The 18,996-nt window shown below is 44.4% G+C and overlaps 1 protein-coding gene across 1 annotated transcript in view; it reads left to right on the forward strand.

Moving 5' to 3' along the window:
- The window catches only part of LOC134932275 (mucosa-associated lymphoid tissue lymphoma translocation protein 1 homolog), a 122,855-nt gene that overhangs the window by 14,916 nt on the left and 88,943 nt on the right, over positions 1 to 18,996 (forward strand). The window contains exons 2-3 of the mRNA XM_063926569.1: positions 9,174 to 9,272; positions 17,043 to 17,161. Of these exons, the coding sequence (XP_063782639.1) occupies positions 9,263 to 9,272; positions 17,043 to 17,161 (129 nt within the window). The 5' untranslated portion in view covers positions 9,174 to 9,262. The remainder of the gene's footprint in view (positions 1 to 9,173; positions 9,273 to 17,042; positions 17,162 to 18,996) is intronic.

An 18,996-nucleotide genomic window follows, 5' to 3' on the forward strand; every position in this document is an offset into this window, starting at 1 on the left:
TGTGGATAAGGGCTTCCGTCTGGGTTCTATTAAGGTACAGATTTCAGCCCTCTCCATTTTCTTCCAAAAGAAATTGGCAGTGTTGCCGGAAGTTCAGACCTTTTTGCAAGGAGTACTTCACATACAACCACCTTTTGTGCCGCCTACGGCACCCTGGGATTTGGATGTAGTGTTGGCATTTCTACAGTCCTCCTGGTTTGAACCTCTGATGACGGTGGAAGACAAGTACCTCACGTGGAAGATGGTGATGTTACTGGCCCTGGCTTCTGCTTGACGTGTCTCAGAATCGTGTAAAAGTCAGTACTTGGTCTTTTTACGAGGACAGAGCGGAGCTCCGTACTAGACAGCAGTTCCTGCTGAAGGTGTCTCCACGTTTCGTCCACTTCTGACGCTTCTGCTCCTCCAGAGGCTTTGGATACTGTGCGTGCTTTGAAGATCTATGTCAAGCGCACAACTCGGGTCAGAAAAACTGATTCCTTGTTTGTGCTTTATGATGCACAGAAGAAGGGTTGCCCTGCTTCAAAGCAGTTCATTGCTCATTGGATTAGACTTACTAGCCAACAGGCCTATGTGTCGGCAGCCTTACCTGTTCCTAGGTCTCTGAAGGCCCACTCTACAAGATCAGCTGGCTTTTCCTGGGTGGCTGCTCGTGGAGTCTCGGCCTTGCAACTATACCGAGCTGCTACCTGGTTGGGGAAGAACACCTTTGTGAAGTTCTACAAGTTTGATACCCTGGCCAAAGAGGATACCCAGTTTGGGCAGGTGGTGCTGCAGATGTCTTCCGCACATTCCCGCCCATTCTGGAAGCTTCGGGACGTCCCCATCATACTAGTTTCCCCCAATATCCCTTATGGATGCTAGAGAAAATAGGATTTTAATACCTACCGGTAAAACCTTTTCTCGTAGTCCATAAGGGATATTGGGCGCCCGCCTCAGTGTGTTGACTTTTCTGCAAGTTCTTGTTCTATAGTTACCTGTTCAGCTGTTGCTGTTACCAGCCATTGCTGGTTGTTTTATGTTTGTGGTGTGCTGGTGTGTAAATCTTACCACCCTTCGTTATCATGTTCCTTCTCTCATATATGTCCTTTCTCCTTTGGGCACGTTTTTACCTATAACTGCCTGTGGGAGGGGGCATAGAGGGGAGGAGCCAGCACACCCATTTGAAGAAATTTAAAGTGCACTGGCTCCTTTGGACCCCGTCTATACCCCATCGTACCAGTTTCCCCCAATATCCCTTATGGACTACGAGAAAAGGATTTACCGGTAGGTATTAAAATCCTTTTTTTATTGATTTTCTTATGAACAGACAAACCGTATCAACATACAAAGTACATTAAGAACACCAAACAGACAGATAAAACATGCATTTCTAATGACAGAGCATGTAACCGAGCCATTCGTATAATTGTATACAGAACAGTACACAGTACCAAGTCATCTCAGAGAATAGCTCTAGGAAATAATGGAAGTAAAATAAGAAGTAGAGAAGCATACATGGAGGCAGGTCAGGGCAGGCGAGGCGCAAGAGGTTGGCCAACAAGTCATAGAGTCAATATCTATATTTACTGTGTGACCATCAGTAACTCCACAAGGTTAGCCAGGCAACCTAACAAACATCAAGCAATTACAAGAATTTTAATCTCCCTTCTCTCCTTGTTAATCCCGACCACTATCCTTGGTTAATCTAAATCACTCGGCACTAGACAAAATCTTTTCTCTGAGCTACTTAAATAAATTGTTTTGTTAACCTTTGTTGTCAGTAGTGTTAGTCTCTAGTTTAGATTTTAAAGTTGAGTACCAAGTATAGATCTGCTCAGGGTGACATACAGTCAGATAGCTTTCTTCCTTATAATTCCATTACAATTCTTATAAAGATCTACAATGGCATTTCTAAATAAGCACACTGTACTTTGTTGTTTAGGTAGCAATTCATCTACTCCCCTCTAGGTAGTGAACGTTGTAGTTATTTTATTCAATTGTACTACAGGTTGAGTCTCCTTTATCCAAAATGCTTGGGACCAGAGGTATTTTGGATATGGGATTTTTCCGTATTTTGGAATAATTGCATACCATAATGAGATATCATGGTGATGGGACCTAAATCTAAGCACAGAATGTATTTATGTTACATATACACCTTATACACACAGCCTGAAGGTAATTTTAGCCAATATTTTTTATAACTTTGTGCATTAAACAAAGTGTCTACATTCACACAATTCATTTATGTTTCATATACACCTTATGCACACAGCCTGAAGGTCATTTAATACAATATTTTTAATAACTTTGAGTATTAAACAAAGTTTGTGTACATTGAGCCATCAAAAAACAAAGGTTTCACTATCTCAGTCTCACTTAAAGTCTGTATTTCGGAATATTCCGTATTTCGGAATATTTGGATATGGGATACTCAACCTGTATTAAAAGTGTTCATGGCCAGTCAGAAGTTTTAATTTAAGGGCTAACAGGTCAGTATTTCCTAAAGAACAAACTATTAACAATATGTTCACAAATTATTCCAATTCCTCATTCCATTAACAATGCTCCATTGTTTTTCCCCACACACCTCCACACAAGGGTAACAGGGCCACACTAGTGTAACAATGAGTATCAGGGCACTATTCTGGATCAGTGTCATCCACTATGTATTTCAAAACTTCAAGCTGGATTTTGTTTCCAATTCTCCTTTAGAAAAAACACAAAGCCTGTGACCCAGGATACTGCTGGGTCAGTGCGGGTCATGTGTCAGTGTGATAGGGTAGTGCCATATTGTGTGTCCCTGGGTCCACTGCCCCAGGTAATGAGCAGAGTTATTCCCCGGTTCGACCCAGATAAACTGCGTTGTGAAAATTGTGACCCGGATTACTCAAACTGAGTTACGTTTTAAAAGTACTCATTGGTGCTCATTTTTCATCAAACAGTTTGACAGACGAAATTGCAAAAGTACATACACTAGCACCCAGTAGCAGACAGCACAAATCATAACATACATAAAAACACATAAAGTAATACACTCACACATTTAGAATCCGTACTGCAGATGGGAGAAAGCTATTTCTGAAGTGACTTGTGCGTGCTAGCAAGGTTCAAAACCTCTGTTGGGACGGGAGGTTGACCAAAAACTCGTTAAAAGGATGGCCACGTTCTGATATAATATTACTAGCTTTCCTTAAGCCCCTGAGACTATGAAGCTCACAAAAGGTAGGCAACGGCATGCCAATGATTTTTCTAGCGGTCCTTCTAATCCGCTCTAAATCACTCCGATCATTGGCAGTGCAGCTGCCTTACCATATAACCATGTATTCCATAAATTAGGATACTCTCAATCGAGCACCTGTAGAACTTTAACATGGTCTGTACACTAATGCCTGTGGACCTTAAGCGTCACAGGAAAAAAAAGTAGTTACTATCTATCTATAAAACGATATATATATATATATATATATATATATATAATTTGCAAATGGTCCCGGCACTCCCCTTGAAGTGTAATAGCTGCTGCGGTGCCCTCCTGGTGGAAACTAACTTCCACTAAGTAGTGTATCGATGTGGCGGCGGCACTCAACCAGACTTCACAACTGCAGTTCAAAGATTTATTGCGCCAACATGTTTCGGGGATTAGACCCCGTCCTCAGGGCCAGACAAACCTCTACAGACAAAACTAACACACATTTATAGACAACATACAAGACATTAGAACAAACCCTGCTCACCTGCTCCACGGCGCGACCGCCCGCCAGTCCGTCCGGCTACACTTCCGCATCGCCGTCATATGACGTCACGGTGCGCCGCGTCGCAGGGGAGTTGCTATGACAACCAGCCGAAGCTGGGCGGAAGCTGAAATACAATAACAATACAATCAAAATAAACATACAGATACTTGTTTAAATGGAAATACAATTAAAACGGCACTTCTCTGGTTAGCCACTCAGAGAATAGGAGCAGTGGCAGAAACTTGGCATAATCCACACTTACATTAATTCCAAAAGCTAGCTTGATAATAAGAGCTCGGTTATTTTTAAAGGCTCAATTATTATTAAAGACTCGATTATTTATGAATCTTCACTTATTTTTTAATTATTGTTAAATTATTTTTAAATCATGCCAAGGATCACAATTACCCATGCAGCTATGTTGTAAACAGAGGTGATTATAACGTATCAAGCTGACTACAGGAAACATTGTATGCCCAAGTTTTCATTTAATCCTCTGGGCGACAGTGTCCCCAGCGTATAAATCCACCTGGATTCTCGCTGTAATAATATCCTGTCACGATTACCGCCCCGTAATGAGGCCGGAACGTGATCAATTAGTATTGCCCTAATGCTAGCCACATTGTGCCCCGCAGCAAGGCAATGCCATGCGAATGGTTGCTCACTGAAGCCCTTTTCATGGGCTTTCTTAATGGCACTCCGGTGTAGTGCCATCCTTTTCCGAAATTGATGTATGGTCTTGCCCACATAGGCAAGACCACATGGACAAGACAACATGTATATAACATGTGTGGTGGTACACGTTAATCGGTGATGGATCTTAAGTTTCTTACCCGTAAGAGGGTGACTAAAGGTGGCCCCCGTAATCAAAGTGTTACAGGTAGCACACCCTAGGCACCTATAGCAACCATTCTTCGTCCGCAAAAAATGGGATTCCTTATTCTTAGTTATATTGGTAATATCAAGCTTGATCACATAATCACCTATGTTACGACCACGTGTATGACTGGGTAACAGAGTGGTTTCAGACAGGGATGATAGTGCTGGATCTGTTTGAACAATTGGCCATAACTGTTTAGCTTTTTTAACTATCCTGTCTGTCCCTGTGGTATATTTGTTCACCCAGGGAAGTCTGTTACATCCTACTGTTTTACTGTTCTTACCGGGGCCTAATGTTTGTTCTCTAGTCATATTCAACACTTTAATTTTGGTCTTCTCTAATTCCCTCATGGGGTACCCTCTTTCAGCAAACTTTAATAACATCCGATCCATGGCTTTTACAGTCTCCTCTGGATCAGAGGTGATGCGCCGTACTCTAAGGAATTGCGAGTATGGCAATCCTTTGCGCAAAGAGGTTGGATGGAAACTCTGGTGATTTAATAAAGTATTTCTATCAGTGGTTTTAACAAAGATAGAAGTAGCCAGAGATCCTTCTTTGACCGTAATGGTGACGTCAAGGTAATTGACCGTGCAATCATCAATAACATAAGTGAACTGAACTTCATGTTGTGTTTGATTATGGTTTTCCCACAGGGCTATCAGCTGCTCTTTGGGACCCCGCCACAAGACTAACAGGTCATCTATATATCTTCTATAGTATATGACATTCTGAGATACCTGGGGGTTCAGATAAAACATCTGGGTTTCTACCAGATGCATGAATGCATTAGCGTACGAAGGGGCCACCGCTGACCCCATCGCACACCCAGACAATTGCAACCAAAAGACACCATTAAATACAAAATAGTTTCTCTTCAACACCCTATCCAGGAGAGACAAGAAAAATGAAACCTCCGGGCCCTGATATATGGGATTGTTTTCAATAAGCAGTCTCACCGCCTCTATACCTGCATCATGAGGGATGCAGGTATAGAGGCTGGTGACATCCGCACTACATAATTGTACTCCCTCAGGTAACGGGCCAACCCTCTGCAGCTGAATCAGTAAGGACGTAGTGTCCTTAAGATACGAAGGTAAGGACTGAATGCAGGGGTTGAGGTATGAGTCCAAGTAAATGGATATGGGGTGATATAGGGACCCTCTGGCCGACACTATAGGGCGATTATATATATATCCAGCGATTCCTAACACGCAGTGGCACTCAGGGACAAGGTGAACAAAGGGGTGTTCGCACCCCGAAACGTTGGATGGAACTTTTCTGCTTTGATATGGATTAAACACTGTTTGGTTTGAATTATCCACGAGTCTGTCCCTGAGTGCCACTGCGTGCTAGGAATCGCTGGATGTGTTACTGTTTCCAGAAGGCACTGGGGCTCCATTCACAAGGAAGGGTGAGTGCCTATCCGATATTGCATATATATATATATATATATATATATATATATATATATATATACCAGAGTGCAATCCCGACAAATGATCTTGGTGGGAAGTTTGCATTTCGTCCTTAAGTACAGCCCCAAAAAGAAAGACTTCCAAGTTGTGTCAGCAGTAATTTGCCCAGCCCTGAAATAGAAGTGTTTAATTAAAAACTGAAAGGTGTAATATCCTCCTCTAATGAGTAGCATTAAATATGATAGTGTTATGCAAATCTAAAGGCCCATACACTGGGCGATTTTGAGCTGAAAGCAGGTCACTTTTGGTGTGTTGAGCTGCTTTTAGCTCAGAGCCGCCCAGTGTGTATGCACAAGCGATGAGCGCTTATGCGTGCACCCACTTCATCGCTGGTGGCCGCCGTTCATCTACTGGTATTACCAGTAGATGAACGGCGGGGTGAGCGGCTTTCCATAGCGTCCTGCTATGGAAAGCCGATCACCCCCGCTGACATCGCTGGGCAGCGGGGAAAAGCGCTCAGTGTGTATGCACCTTAAAAGTGTTATTGATAGATATGAAAGAAAGAAGTTCACCTGTGATGACCTCTTTCATGTCACATGTAAAATAACAAATAGTCCAGTACGTCACAAGCACTCGCTGGCAGTGAAATGAGAGAAGTTTAGTAGAATAAATCAGGTCAACCTTTGTCAGATAAAAATTGGGGATTTATTTGGGATTAGTAATCTTCCGTGTTTGTAAAGAATGAATGTGAAGTTGTTCCAACCTTCTATATTAAGCACTTTGTGGCTGTTTTTAAAAACTTTTCGATTGTTACATTTAAGGTTTCCCTTTTTCAGACATTTAAACATTTAGTTATTGATAAAGAAGAATTTTGTAGTGTCATTTGTGTAATGATACAGACCAGTACAAAGAATATATTTTGTCCCGTGTGACTTTCACCTACCTGTCGTTTAGGCCGCGTGTTTAGACCGAGACTTGCTCATTCCATGGAATTATATTGTGAGCCCCACCCTCGTGCTCTGATACATAACTTGCATTAGTTTGTAATCACAGGGGCTCATGCTGCGTTGTAATTGGTTAATATAAGATTCATATTTGAAGCTAACAAGTGTTTTCTTCATTGATTCTATTTCTATAGCATAATTCTGTGGGGGTTGGGAATGTGTGACCAGCGGTACAATACCAATACCGATGGGGGGGGGGCCTGTGAGCGCAATGAAGCCCCTGGCGGGCTCGGTGGCGAGCTTTGCTCGTCACGCGTTCTATTCCCACTCTATGGAAATAGTCCCAGTTGGTCGGCATGCCAGTCATAGGGATAGTGAGGGTCCGAGATGTAGGTGCCGGTATTGTGACCGCCGGTCACATAACTACATACCTTCTGTGGTTATATTTCTTAATTTAGTGTTGTGCTAGTTTCAGTCATACACACAGCTACACCTGATCTTCTGGTCAGTAATATCAAAATCACCCATTATCATTATTCTTTGTATTACTAATGTTTTAACTTTCTTTAAAAAAAAATAATAATAATAATTACTTGAGTTTATTTACTAAATGGTTCTTTTACAAACTGGTGATTATGGGGGTTATTCAGTAGCAGTTCTGCTATAAATGCAGAACTGCTAAAGCTTAAAATCGCATGCTGAGAGCCGTCCCGCACAGGACTGTGTTCGCATGTGAAGCGCCGCCCAGCACTGTGTTTGCATTTGAAATGTGAATGCAGTACAGAAATTGAGAAATATTGGGAATACCGGTTGCCCCCTGCATAGGCAGCCAGACTGTGTATGCAGACGTACCGGAACCATGACATCACCTGCCCGACACGAAAATGGCCATGACACACCAGCGTTTCCCATACCACTCCCCACCAATGCCGTGTCGCCACCCCCAGACTCCCGACGGCTCTTAATCACTATGCGATGGCATCATGCGAGGATGTGATCACCTTGTGAAAGTCCGCACACGCACGATGCGGTGGCAATGCATGCGCAGATAGCCGATATTTGGCTGATCTGCATTTTAGCAGTTTTGCGACTGATGCTGAATAACCCGCTATGTGCAATATTGCGTTAGGATTTAAAGGCATAATATACCTCGGATGTTACAAGAGTGTTCCTCAATAGCATAGAAATAGTGTATAGAAAACAGAAATAACATATTGTTTGGTAGTGCAGGCATAAAATACCTACAAATACCTATTCCGTTACCCTGTATTTGTACATTATTTGTTATGATAAATGCAAAAGCCACATTTTGCATTTTTAAATTTTTGTTTTCTAATATCAATTTTATAAAAATTTAATAGAAATGTATTTAAATACAAATTTAAAATATATTTTTATTTAAATACAAAAACTGGTTATTTGCCCTTTAAAAATCAAATATTGCAGTAGTCCAAATGTAAATGTCAAATAGAAGGCTGCAACTTTATATAATATAACTGTGAGGCTACAGAATTTATCATCTGCAGTCTGCCCATAAGAAGTGGTAGGGTAGACCGTACTGTTGATAATCCTCATCAGTGAGTATTGTTGCACCAGTTCTCCAGCACTTACTAGCGTATCTGCTGATGTGCCTATGCCTTCTTGTATTGCAATTATGTGACTGTCTACTTACTGTATTTTACCTGTGCTTGCCCATCTTTGGTTTACGTCTCCAGGCATGCTCTTGTAAGTATATATATATATATATATATATATATATACTCATGTGCAGTTAAGTGACTTATTGGCCCTACACAGTGGCCGATTACACTGAAAGATATGAACGATCTTGTTCATTAAAGAATGAGATATTGTTCATATCTTTCAGTGTGTATGCATCAACGATGAACGATGCGCGGCCCCGCACTTGTTCATCGTTGGTGCCGGCTTGTTTACACTGTAAATGCAAGCCAATATGGACAATGTCATCCATATTAGCATGCAGGGCTATGGTGCCGGGTGACGGGGGGAGTGAAGAACCTTCACTCCCCCCTTCACCCCCCCCACCCATCCCGGCCATCGGGCACCTCGGCGGCCAATCACGCAATGTGTAGGGCCCATTACACTAAACATTGATTTACATCCAACTGTAAATCTGCCATTATTTCTCTATTAGTATTATTATTATTTATTTTACTTTATTTCTAGACTAGACTATTTGTGTGTTTTCTGTTTCCAGCTTCCTATTTTAATATGATGACGGAAAGCTGCACAATGTTCCTTCTATGATGTCTCCCATGTGCCCACAGGCCCAGCGGATGCGTAGCCATGCTGAGAGGTGAGGATTATAATTCAGTGTAGTACTTATAAAATGTACTTCAATTTCCAGCAAATGTGTGATAGTACTTTTGTAAATATGGTTTTAGTTACTTGTAATGCGTGAGATATTTTTCCTATTTATAAATCAAAGGACATTTTTTCTAGTGTTATCAACTTGACTGATAAAAATAAATAATAGGAGATTCCAGTGTTAGCCTTGTGTACAACCTGCCAGCAAGTTAAGCAGCTGAGAGGTAAAGATCTTGCTATAAACAGAAGTGGAGACATAATTTTCCTCCTGTCTGTTACATTCAGAAGAAAAATGTGGTGTCCATTCTTAATACAGGACTCTTTTTATAAGGGTACATCATTTTCCCTTTGATTTCAATGACATATTTAAAATAATTCCTCTTTTGAAGCTAATGTCTTCATTTTTGCACCACTGAAAGTGGTGGGGGGAATTCGAATGCCTGCTTTAATTTTTCGGGCAGTAAAAAACGTGACTTTACAGCAATTTATTTTTTCGAGTAATCCAATTAGAGCCCATTTTTAAGAAACAACAGACAACAGGTAATTTTTCGGGCGAACATACAAAGGATCTGTGATAAGATCACAGACCTATGGGGGTCATTCCGAGTTGATCGCTAGCTGCTTTCGTTCGCTCTGCAGCGATGAGGCAAAAAAAGGCACTTCTGCGCATGCTTATGTGGCGCAATGCGCGTGACAGGGACGTGCGGTGAGCTAAATAGCTCAGAAGGCACTGGCTAGCACCAGAGCCAGATTTACATGCAATATATGAGCCAAAACGTACATCTGGGCATTATACACAGGTGCAGCAGTAGAAACTTTTGGAAATTTGGTGAGTTTTGATCAGAGATTAGCGGAAAAGTTAGCCAGATGAGGCACTGCCTCACCCGCCATAGACTTTTTACTCCAGAGTTTTGGCTATAAAAATTATTAGAATAATGCAAGGAAGATATTTCAAACATATTCTTTGTATTTTTCATTATACTTTATACAGTCAAACCTCTGGCACAAACATTAGTATTACAGGAAAGGCTCTGCCTCACCCCACCGCATGTCACTGTGCGCGTCGTACTATTGCAACGAACAGTGTATTTTTACACAATGTCTAGCGAAGCATTTCAGTCGCACTGCTGGCCGCAGAGTGATTGACAGGAAGAGGGCGTTTCTGGGTGTCAACTGACCGTTTTCAGGGAGTGTTTGGAAAAACGCAGGCGTGGCAGGAAAAATGCAGGCGTGGCTGGGCGAACGCAGGGCGTGTTCGTGACGTCAAAACAGGAACTCAACAGTCTAAAGTGATCGCAAGCGCTGAGTAGGTATTGAGCTACTCTAGAACTGCACAAAAAAATGTTGCCGCCGCTCTGCGATCCTTTCGTTCACACTTCTGCTAAGTTCAAATACACTACCAGTGGGAGGCGGCATAGCATTTGCACGGCTGCAAAAAACTGCTAGCGAGCGAACAACTCGGAATGACCACCTATGTGTTTTCGCTGGTGCGATGGCAAAAACAGGTCACTTATCTGGGTTTTTTTTTGGGACGTCAGCATCGGGCTGCATTTGAGGCTAATTGGGTAGCCCCAGGGGATCAATTAGCCTGCGGTAAATTGCAGCGGGCAGTTGACTACCCCCCAGTTTGTGACTTAAGGGCCGTATTCACGGCCCGATTTGGGGAGAGATGTGTGCTGAGCGAACCGCTCAGCACACATCTCTCCCCCCGCTCAGCGCAGTGCGATGTGTGCTGAGCGTGCGGGGGAGAAGGGAGGGCCGCTCATTTCACCCAGCGGGTGAAGTGAGCGACCTGCTAGATTGGCCTGCATACAGGCCAATCTAGCATCAGCGATAGCAATGCGCGGGGCTGCGCATCGCTATCGCTGTGAGGGGTACACACGGAGTGATCGCTGCTTAAAATCTAAGCAATCTAGTCAGATTGCTTGGATTTTAAGCAGCTTCGCTCCGTGAGTACCCCCCTTAAGAAGGTAACCATTTTCCATGGAAAAAGTGGGCAGAAATGGGTCATCCAATAAAGCAAGTTAATTGTTTTCGATGAGTATTGACCCTATAACTTCAAATTAATTAACTGATAATAGTGGAAAATAAGATTTTACTTACCGATAAATCTATTTCTCGTAGTCCGTAGTGGATGCTGGGGACTCCGTCAGGACCATGGGGAATAGCGGCTCCGCAGGAGACAGGGCACAAAAGTAAAAGCTTTAGGATCAGGTGGTGTGCACTGGCTCCTCCCCCTATGACCCTCCTCCAAGCCTCAGTTAGGATACTGTGCCCGGACGAGCGTACACAATAAGGAAGGATTTTGGATCCCGGGTAAGACTCATACCAGCCACACCAATCACACTGTACAACCTGTGATCTGAACCCAGTTAACAGCATGATAACAGCGGAGCCTCTGAAAAGATGGCTCACAACAATAATAACCCGATTTTTGTAACAATAACTATGTACAAGTATTGCAGACAATCCGCACTTGGGATGGGCGCCCAGCATCCACTACGGACTACGAGAAATAGATTTATCGGTAAGTAAAATCTTATTTTCTCTGACGTCCTAGTGGATGCTGGGGACTCCGTCAGGACCATGGGGATTATACCAAAGCTCCCAAACGGGCGGGAGAGTGCGGATGACTCTGCAGCACCGAATGAGAGAACTCCAGGTCCTCTTTAGCCAGGGTATCAAATTTGTAGAATTTTACAAACGTGTTCTCCCCCGACCACGTAGCTGCTCGGCAGAGTTGTAATGCCGAGACCCCTCGGGCAGCCGCCCAGGATGAGCCCACCTTCCTTGTGGAATGGGCCTTGACAGATTTAGGCTGTGGCAGGCCTGCCACAGAATGTGCAAGTTGAAATGTGCTACAAATCCAACGAGCAATCGTCTGCTTAGAAGCAAGAGCACCCAGTTTGTTGGGTGCATACAGGATAACAGCGAGTCAGTTTTCCTGACTCCAGCCGTCCTGGAAACCTATATTTTCAGGGCCCTGACAACATCTAGCAACTTGGAGTCCTCCAAGTCCCTAGTAGCCGCAGGTACCACAATAAGCTGGTTCAGGTGAAACGCTGACACCACCTTAGGAAGAAACTGGGGACGAGTCCGCAGCTCTGCCCTGTCCGAATGGACAATCAGATATGGCTTTTGTGAGACAAAGCCGCCAATTCTGACACTCGCCTGGCCGAGGCCAGGGCCAAAAGCATGGTCACTTTTCATGTGAGATATTTCAAATCCACAGATTTGAGCGGTTTAAAATGTGATTTGAGGAATCCCAGAACTACGTTGAGATCCCACAGTGCCACTGGAGGCACAAAAAGGGGGTTGTATATGCAATACTCCCTTGACAAACTTCTGGACTTCAGGAACTGAAACCAATTCTTTCTGGAAGAAAATTGACAGGGCCGAAATTTGAACCTTAATGGACCCCAACTTGAGGCCCATAGACACTCCTGTTTGCAGGAAATGCAGGAATCGACCGAGTTGAAATTTCTTCGTGGGGCCTTCCTGGCCTCACACCACGCAACATATTTTCGCCACATGTGGTGATAATGTTTTGCGGTCACCTCCTTCCTGGCTTTGACCAGGGTAGGAATGACCTCTTCCGGAATGCCTTTTTCCCTTAGGATCTGGCGTTCCACCGCCATGCCGTCAAACGCAGCCGCGGTAAGTCTTGGAACAGACCTGGTACTTGCTGAAGCAAGTCCCTTCTTAGCGGCAGAGGCCATGAGTCCTCTGTGAGCATTTCTGGAAGTTCCGGGTGCCACGTCCTTCTTGGCCAATCCGGAGCCACGAGTATAGTTCTTACTCCTCTACGTCTTATAATTCTCAGTACCTTGGTTATGAGAAGCAGAGGAGGGAACACATACACCGACTGGTACACCCACGGTGTTACCAGAACGTCCACAGATATTGCTTGAGGGTCTCTTGACCTGGCGCAATACCTGTCCAGTTTTTTGTTCAGGCGGGACGCCATCATGTCCACCTTTGGTCTTTCCCAACGGTTCACAATCATGTGGAATACTTCCCGATGAAGTCCCCACTCTCCCGGGTGGAGGTTGTGCCTGCTGAGGAAGTCTGCTTCCCAGTTGTCCACTCCCGGAATGAACACTGCTGACAGTGCTATCACATGATTTTTCGCCCAGCGAAGAATCCTTGCAGTTTCTGCCATTGCCCTCCTGCTTCTTGTGCCGCCCTGTCTGTTTACGTGGGCGACTGCCGTGATGTTGTCCCACTGGATCAATACCTGCTGACCTTGAAGCAGAGGTCTTGCTAAGCTTAGAACATTGTAAATTGCCCTTAGCTCCAGTATATTTATGTGGAGAGAAGTCTCCAGACTTGATCACACTCCCTGGAAATTTTTTCCCTGTGTGACTGCTCCCCAGCCTCTCAGGCTGGCATCCGTGGTCACCAGGACCCAGTCCTGAATGCCGAATCTGCGGCCCTTTAGTAGATGAGCACTCTGCAGCCACCGCAGAAGAAACACCCTTGTCCTTGGAGACAGGGTTATCCGCTGATGCATCTGAAGATGCGATCCGGACCATTTTTCCAGCAGATCCCACTGAAAAGTTCTTGCGTGAAATCTACCGAATGGAATCGCTTCGTAAGAAGCCACCATTTTTCCCAGGACCCTTGTGCAATGATGCACTGACACTTTTCCTGGTTTTAGGAGGTTCCTGACTAGCTCGGATAACTCCCTGGCTTTCTTCTCCGGGAGAAACACCTTTTTCTGGACTGTGTCCAGAATCATCCCTAGGAACAGCAGACGTGTCATCGGAAACAGCTGCGGTTTTGGAATATTTAGAATCCACCCGTGCTGTCGTAGAACTACTTGAGATAGTGCTACTCCGACCTCCAACTGTTCTCTGGACCTTGCCCCTATCAGGAGATCGTCCATTTTCTTTGAAGAAGAATCATCATTTCGGCCATTACCTTGGTAAGGACCCGGGGTGCCGTGGACAATCCAAACGGCAGCGTCTGAAACTGATAGTGACAGTTCTGTACCACGAACCTGAGGTACCCTTGGTGAGAAGGGCAAATTGGGACATGGAGGTAAGCATCCCTGATGTCCCGGGACACCATATAGTCCCCTTCTTCCTGGTTCGCTATCACTGCTCTGAGTGACTCCATCTTGATTTGAACCTTTGTATGTAAGTGTTCAACTATTTCAGATTTAGAATAGGTCTCACCGAGCCGTCTGGCTTCAGTACCACAATATAGTGTGGAATAATACCCCTTTCCTTGTTGTAGGAGGGGTACTTTGATTATCACCTGCTGGGAATACAGCTTGTGAATTGTTTCCACTACTGCCTCCCTGTCGGAGGGAGACGTTGGTAAAGCTGACTTCAGGAACCTGCGAGGGGGAGACGTCTCGAATTTCCAATCTGTACCCCTGGGATACTAATTGTAGGATCCAGGGGTCCACTTGCGAGTGAGCCCACTGCGTGCTGAAACTCTTGAGACGACCCCCCCCACCGCACCCGAGTCCGTTTGTACGGCCCCAGCGTCATGCTGAGGACTTGGCAGAAGCGGTGGAGGGCTTCTGTTTCTGGGAATGGGCTGCCTGCTGCAGTCTTCTTCCCTTTCCTCTATCCCATGGCAGATATGACTGGCCTTTTGCCCGCTTGCTCTTATGGGGACGAAAGGACTGAGGCTGAAAAGACGTTGTCTTTTTCTCCTTTATACGGCAATACTTCCATGTGCCGTTTGGAATCTGCATCACCTGACCACTGTCGTGTCCATAAACAACTTCTGGCAGATATGGACATCGCACTTACTCTTGATGCCAGAGTGCAAATATCCCTCTGTGCATCTCGCATATATAGAAATGCATCCTTTAAATGCTCTATAGTCAATAAAATACTGTCCCTGTCAAGGGTATCAATATTTTCAGTCAGGGAATCCGACCAAGCCACCCCAGCGCTGCACATCCAGGCTGAGGCGATCGCTGGTCGCAGTATAACACCAGTATGTGTGTATATACTTTTTAGGATATTTTCCAGCCTCCTATCAGTTGGCTCCTTGAGGGCGGCCGTATCTGGAGACGGTAACGCCACTTGTTTTGATAAGCGTGTGAGCGCCTTATCCACCCTAAGGGGTGTTTCCCAATGCGCCCTAACTTCTAGCGGGAAAGGGTATACCGCCAATAATTTTCTATCGGGGGAAACCCACGCATCATCACACACTTCATTTAATTTATCTGATTCAGGAAAAACTACAGGTAGTTTTTTCACACTCCACATAATACCCTTTTTTGTGGTACTTGTAGTATCAGAAATATGTAACACCTCCTTCATTGCCCTTAACAAGTAACGTGTGGCCCTAAAGGAAAATACGTTTGTTTCTTCACCGTCGACACTGGAGTCAGTGTCCGTGTCTGTGTCTGTGTCGACCGACTGAGGTAAAAGGACGTTTTAACGCCCCTGACGGTGTTTGAGACGCCTGGACAGGTACTAATTGGTTTGCCGGCCGTCTCATGTCGTCAACCGACCTTGCAGCGTGTTGACATTATCACGTAATTCCTTAAATAAGCCATCCATTCCGGTGTCGACTCCCTAGAGAGTGACATCACCATTACAGGCAATTGCTCCGCCTCCTCACCAACATCGTCCTCATACATGTCGACACACACGTACCGACACACAGCACACACACAGGGAATGCTCTGATAGAGGACAGGACCCCACTAGCCCTTTGGGGAGACAGAGGGAGAGTTTGCCAGCACACACCAAAAACGCTATAATTATACAGGGACAACCTTTATATAAGTGTTTTTCCCTTATAGCATTTTAATATATATAGTCATATCGCCAAATAAGTGCCCCCCCTCTCTGTTTTAACCCTGTTTCTGTAGTGCAGTGCAGGGGAGAGCCTGGGAGCCTTCCCACCAGCATTTCTGTGAGGGAAAATGGCGCTGTGTGCTGAGGAGAATAGGCCCCGCCCCCTTTTCGGCGGGCTTCTTCTCCCGTTTTTCTGAGACCTGGCAGGGGTTAAATACATCCATATAGCCCCCAGGGGCTATATGTGATGTATTTTTAGCCAGAATAAGGTACTATCATTGCTGCCCAGGGCGCCCCCCCCAGCGCCCTGCACCCTCAGTGACCTCTGCTATGAAGTGTGCTGACAACAATGGCGCACAGCTGCAGTGCTGTGCGCTACCTTATGAAGACTGAAAATTCTTCTGCCGCCGGTTTCTGGACCTCTTCACTTTTCGGCATCTGCAAGGGGGTCGGCGGCGCGGCTCCGGGACGAACCCCAGGGTGAGACCTGTGTTCCGACTCCCTCTGGAGCTAATGGTGTCCAGTAGCCTAAGAAGCCAATCCATCCTGCACGCAGGTGAGTTCACTTCTCTCCCCTAAGTCCCTCGATGCAGTGAGCCTGTTGCCAGCAGGACTCACTGAAAATAAAAAACCTAACAAAACTTTTACTCTAAGCAGCTCTTTAGGAGAGCCACCTAGATTGCACCCTTCTCGGCCGGGCACAAAAATCTGAGGCTTGGAGGAGGGTCATAGGGGGAGGAGCCAGTGCACACCACCTGATCCTAAAGCTTTTACTTTTGTGCCCTGTCTCCTGCGGAGCCGCTATTCCCCATGGTCCTGACGGAGTCCCCAGCATCCACTAGGACGTCAGAGAAATAAAATTGTACATCTAATGTGTATAAACATGCATTAGAAGAGATAAACCACAGGGACATTATAATGCATTGTAAATGTATGATTACTGTTTAACTGTATTGATGAAAGTAACATGCTTGTTTCTTTATGTGTAGAAATCCTAATCACAGAGCAGCCAGTGTGTGCCACTGTTCCCCCGGACTTTCCACTCACATTGCGCTGTCGAGCACAAGGACCTATGATGTTGCACTATCAGTGGTTCATGCAGTGGGAGGTAATTTCACCACTTACATTTACTTGCATAAGCAGTACACTGTATATATTTATAGAAAGGCGACCTCATGGAACAAGTATGTTTCAAAGACACTTCCTTTTCTGCTGTGCTATTCCAGAAAAAGTAAAGTATTCCATTGTCCCACAGTCCGCTTCTGCAGGTTAGCTGCTCAGTTCACTTCTAACTGATTCTTGTTTATGAACGTGACTTACAAAGAAAATAGTGAACCACTGCGCCCTATGCGACAGCAGTCGAGGTTGACTCTGGGTGTCACTCAACACCCCTAATACAAGATACCAAAACCAAAAAGTGCGTGTTTCCTCAACTGCGCACTGCTTACTATATACAATAAATCAATATACGTAATCACGGAAAGTCGAAATACATAAAGATAAAAAATGTAGTGTCAATGTACTAAAAGGTGCCAATATGTGGGGAGTCCTTTCACAGTCTCTCCTAGTCTTTATCCAACGGAATTCCCTCTGAATTGGTCCAATGTCCCTCAAAAGACAAAAGATGGAAAAACAATATTGTGTGATATGTCTCTGGTCCAGTGGTGTTCAAATCTGTTTTACTAGGATGTGTGAGGATAATTTGTACCGTACTCGCGTCTCAACGAATAGTTATCTTCATGTAAAGGTTTCTTTTCACATTCCGACTATCTGGGTAGATGGTCTTTCACAGTCCTTTCCGTTTTTCAGGACGTCGTATCCAAGTCGGAAAAATTGGGGAGGAAATAACCAAATATCAGTGGGATTGCAAAGTAATGTGTTTCCTATAAGTTCATCCAGAGATAAATGTACTATAACGTACCGTACTCACATCCGTGAGTACTGATGTATACACATAAAAGTATCTTTAAATTGTTCTTCAATATACAGATATGGCAAACTACTGGTCAGGAGAAACCGCTGTAAGGAGACAGGTGTACCCCACTCACAGTGTTCTAGATGGAGATGTATTCATAAAGGTTTCTTTTGACTTTATCTCAGGTTCTCACGATCCTGGATCATCGATGTCGAATTCTCCCAATCTCAGTGTAAATAGAATTACGTATCAGGAGTACGGATAATGTTAAAAAAAGATTTATTCATAAAAACATCAGGAAGAAAGATACATGGCTCCGCCCCTGACATCAATCCAGGAGATGTTAGTCACAATTACAGAGATGGGAAATATCCGGATTATCTTACCTCAAGAGATAGTGCCCTGGAGAGGTCTCAAGTGTCCAGTAGCCGCCACACCAACGCGTTTTGACCGTAGTCTTTGTCAAAGTGTCCCATAAATGTAATATTTAAACAAAATAAATAATAAAAAATACACTACAAATATAGGGGGTAATTCCTAGTTGATCGCAGCAGGAAATTTTTTAGCAGTTGGGCAAAACCATGTGCACTGCAGGGGGGGCAGATATAACATTTGCAGAGAGAGTTAGATTTGGGTGGGTTATTTTGTTTCTGTGCAGGGTAAATACTGGCTGCTTTATTTTTACACTGCAATTTAGATTGCAGATTGAACTCACCACACCCAAATCTAACTCTCTCTGCAAATGTTATATCTGCCCCCCCTGCAGTGCACATGGTTTTGCCCAACTGCTAAAATTTCCTGCTGCGATCAACTTGGAATTACCCCCATGGTTGGAAATATTCCAGCACACAGCATGTTGTGGGAGTAACTGATCTTCAGCATTTCAGAGTTTAATAATAACTGTACACTGTATTGCTGTCCTATTGGAGTCAGTATAATGTTTCACATCAGCTTAAAACTCAGATAAATAGGAAAAAAAGGGGGAAATGCGGACAGAAAACTGAAATAAGACACAGGGCCGTATTCAA

The sequence above is a fragment of the Pseudophryne corroboree genome, chromosome 6 (assembly GCF_028390025.1).
Source record: "Pseudophryne corroboree isolate aPseCor3 chromosome 6, aPseCor3.hap2, whole genome shotgun sequence".
Classification (NCBI taxonomy): Eukaryota; Metazoa; Chordata; class Amphibia; order Anura; family Myobatrachidae; genus Pseudophryne; species Pseudophryne corroboree.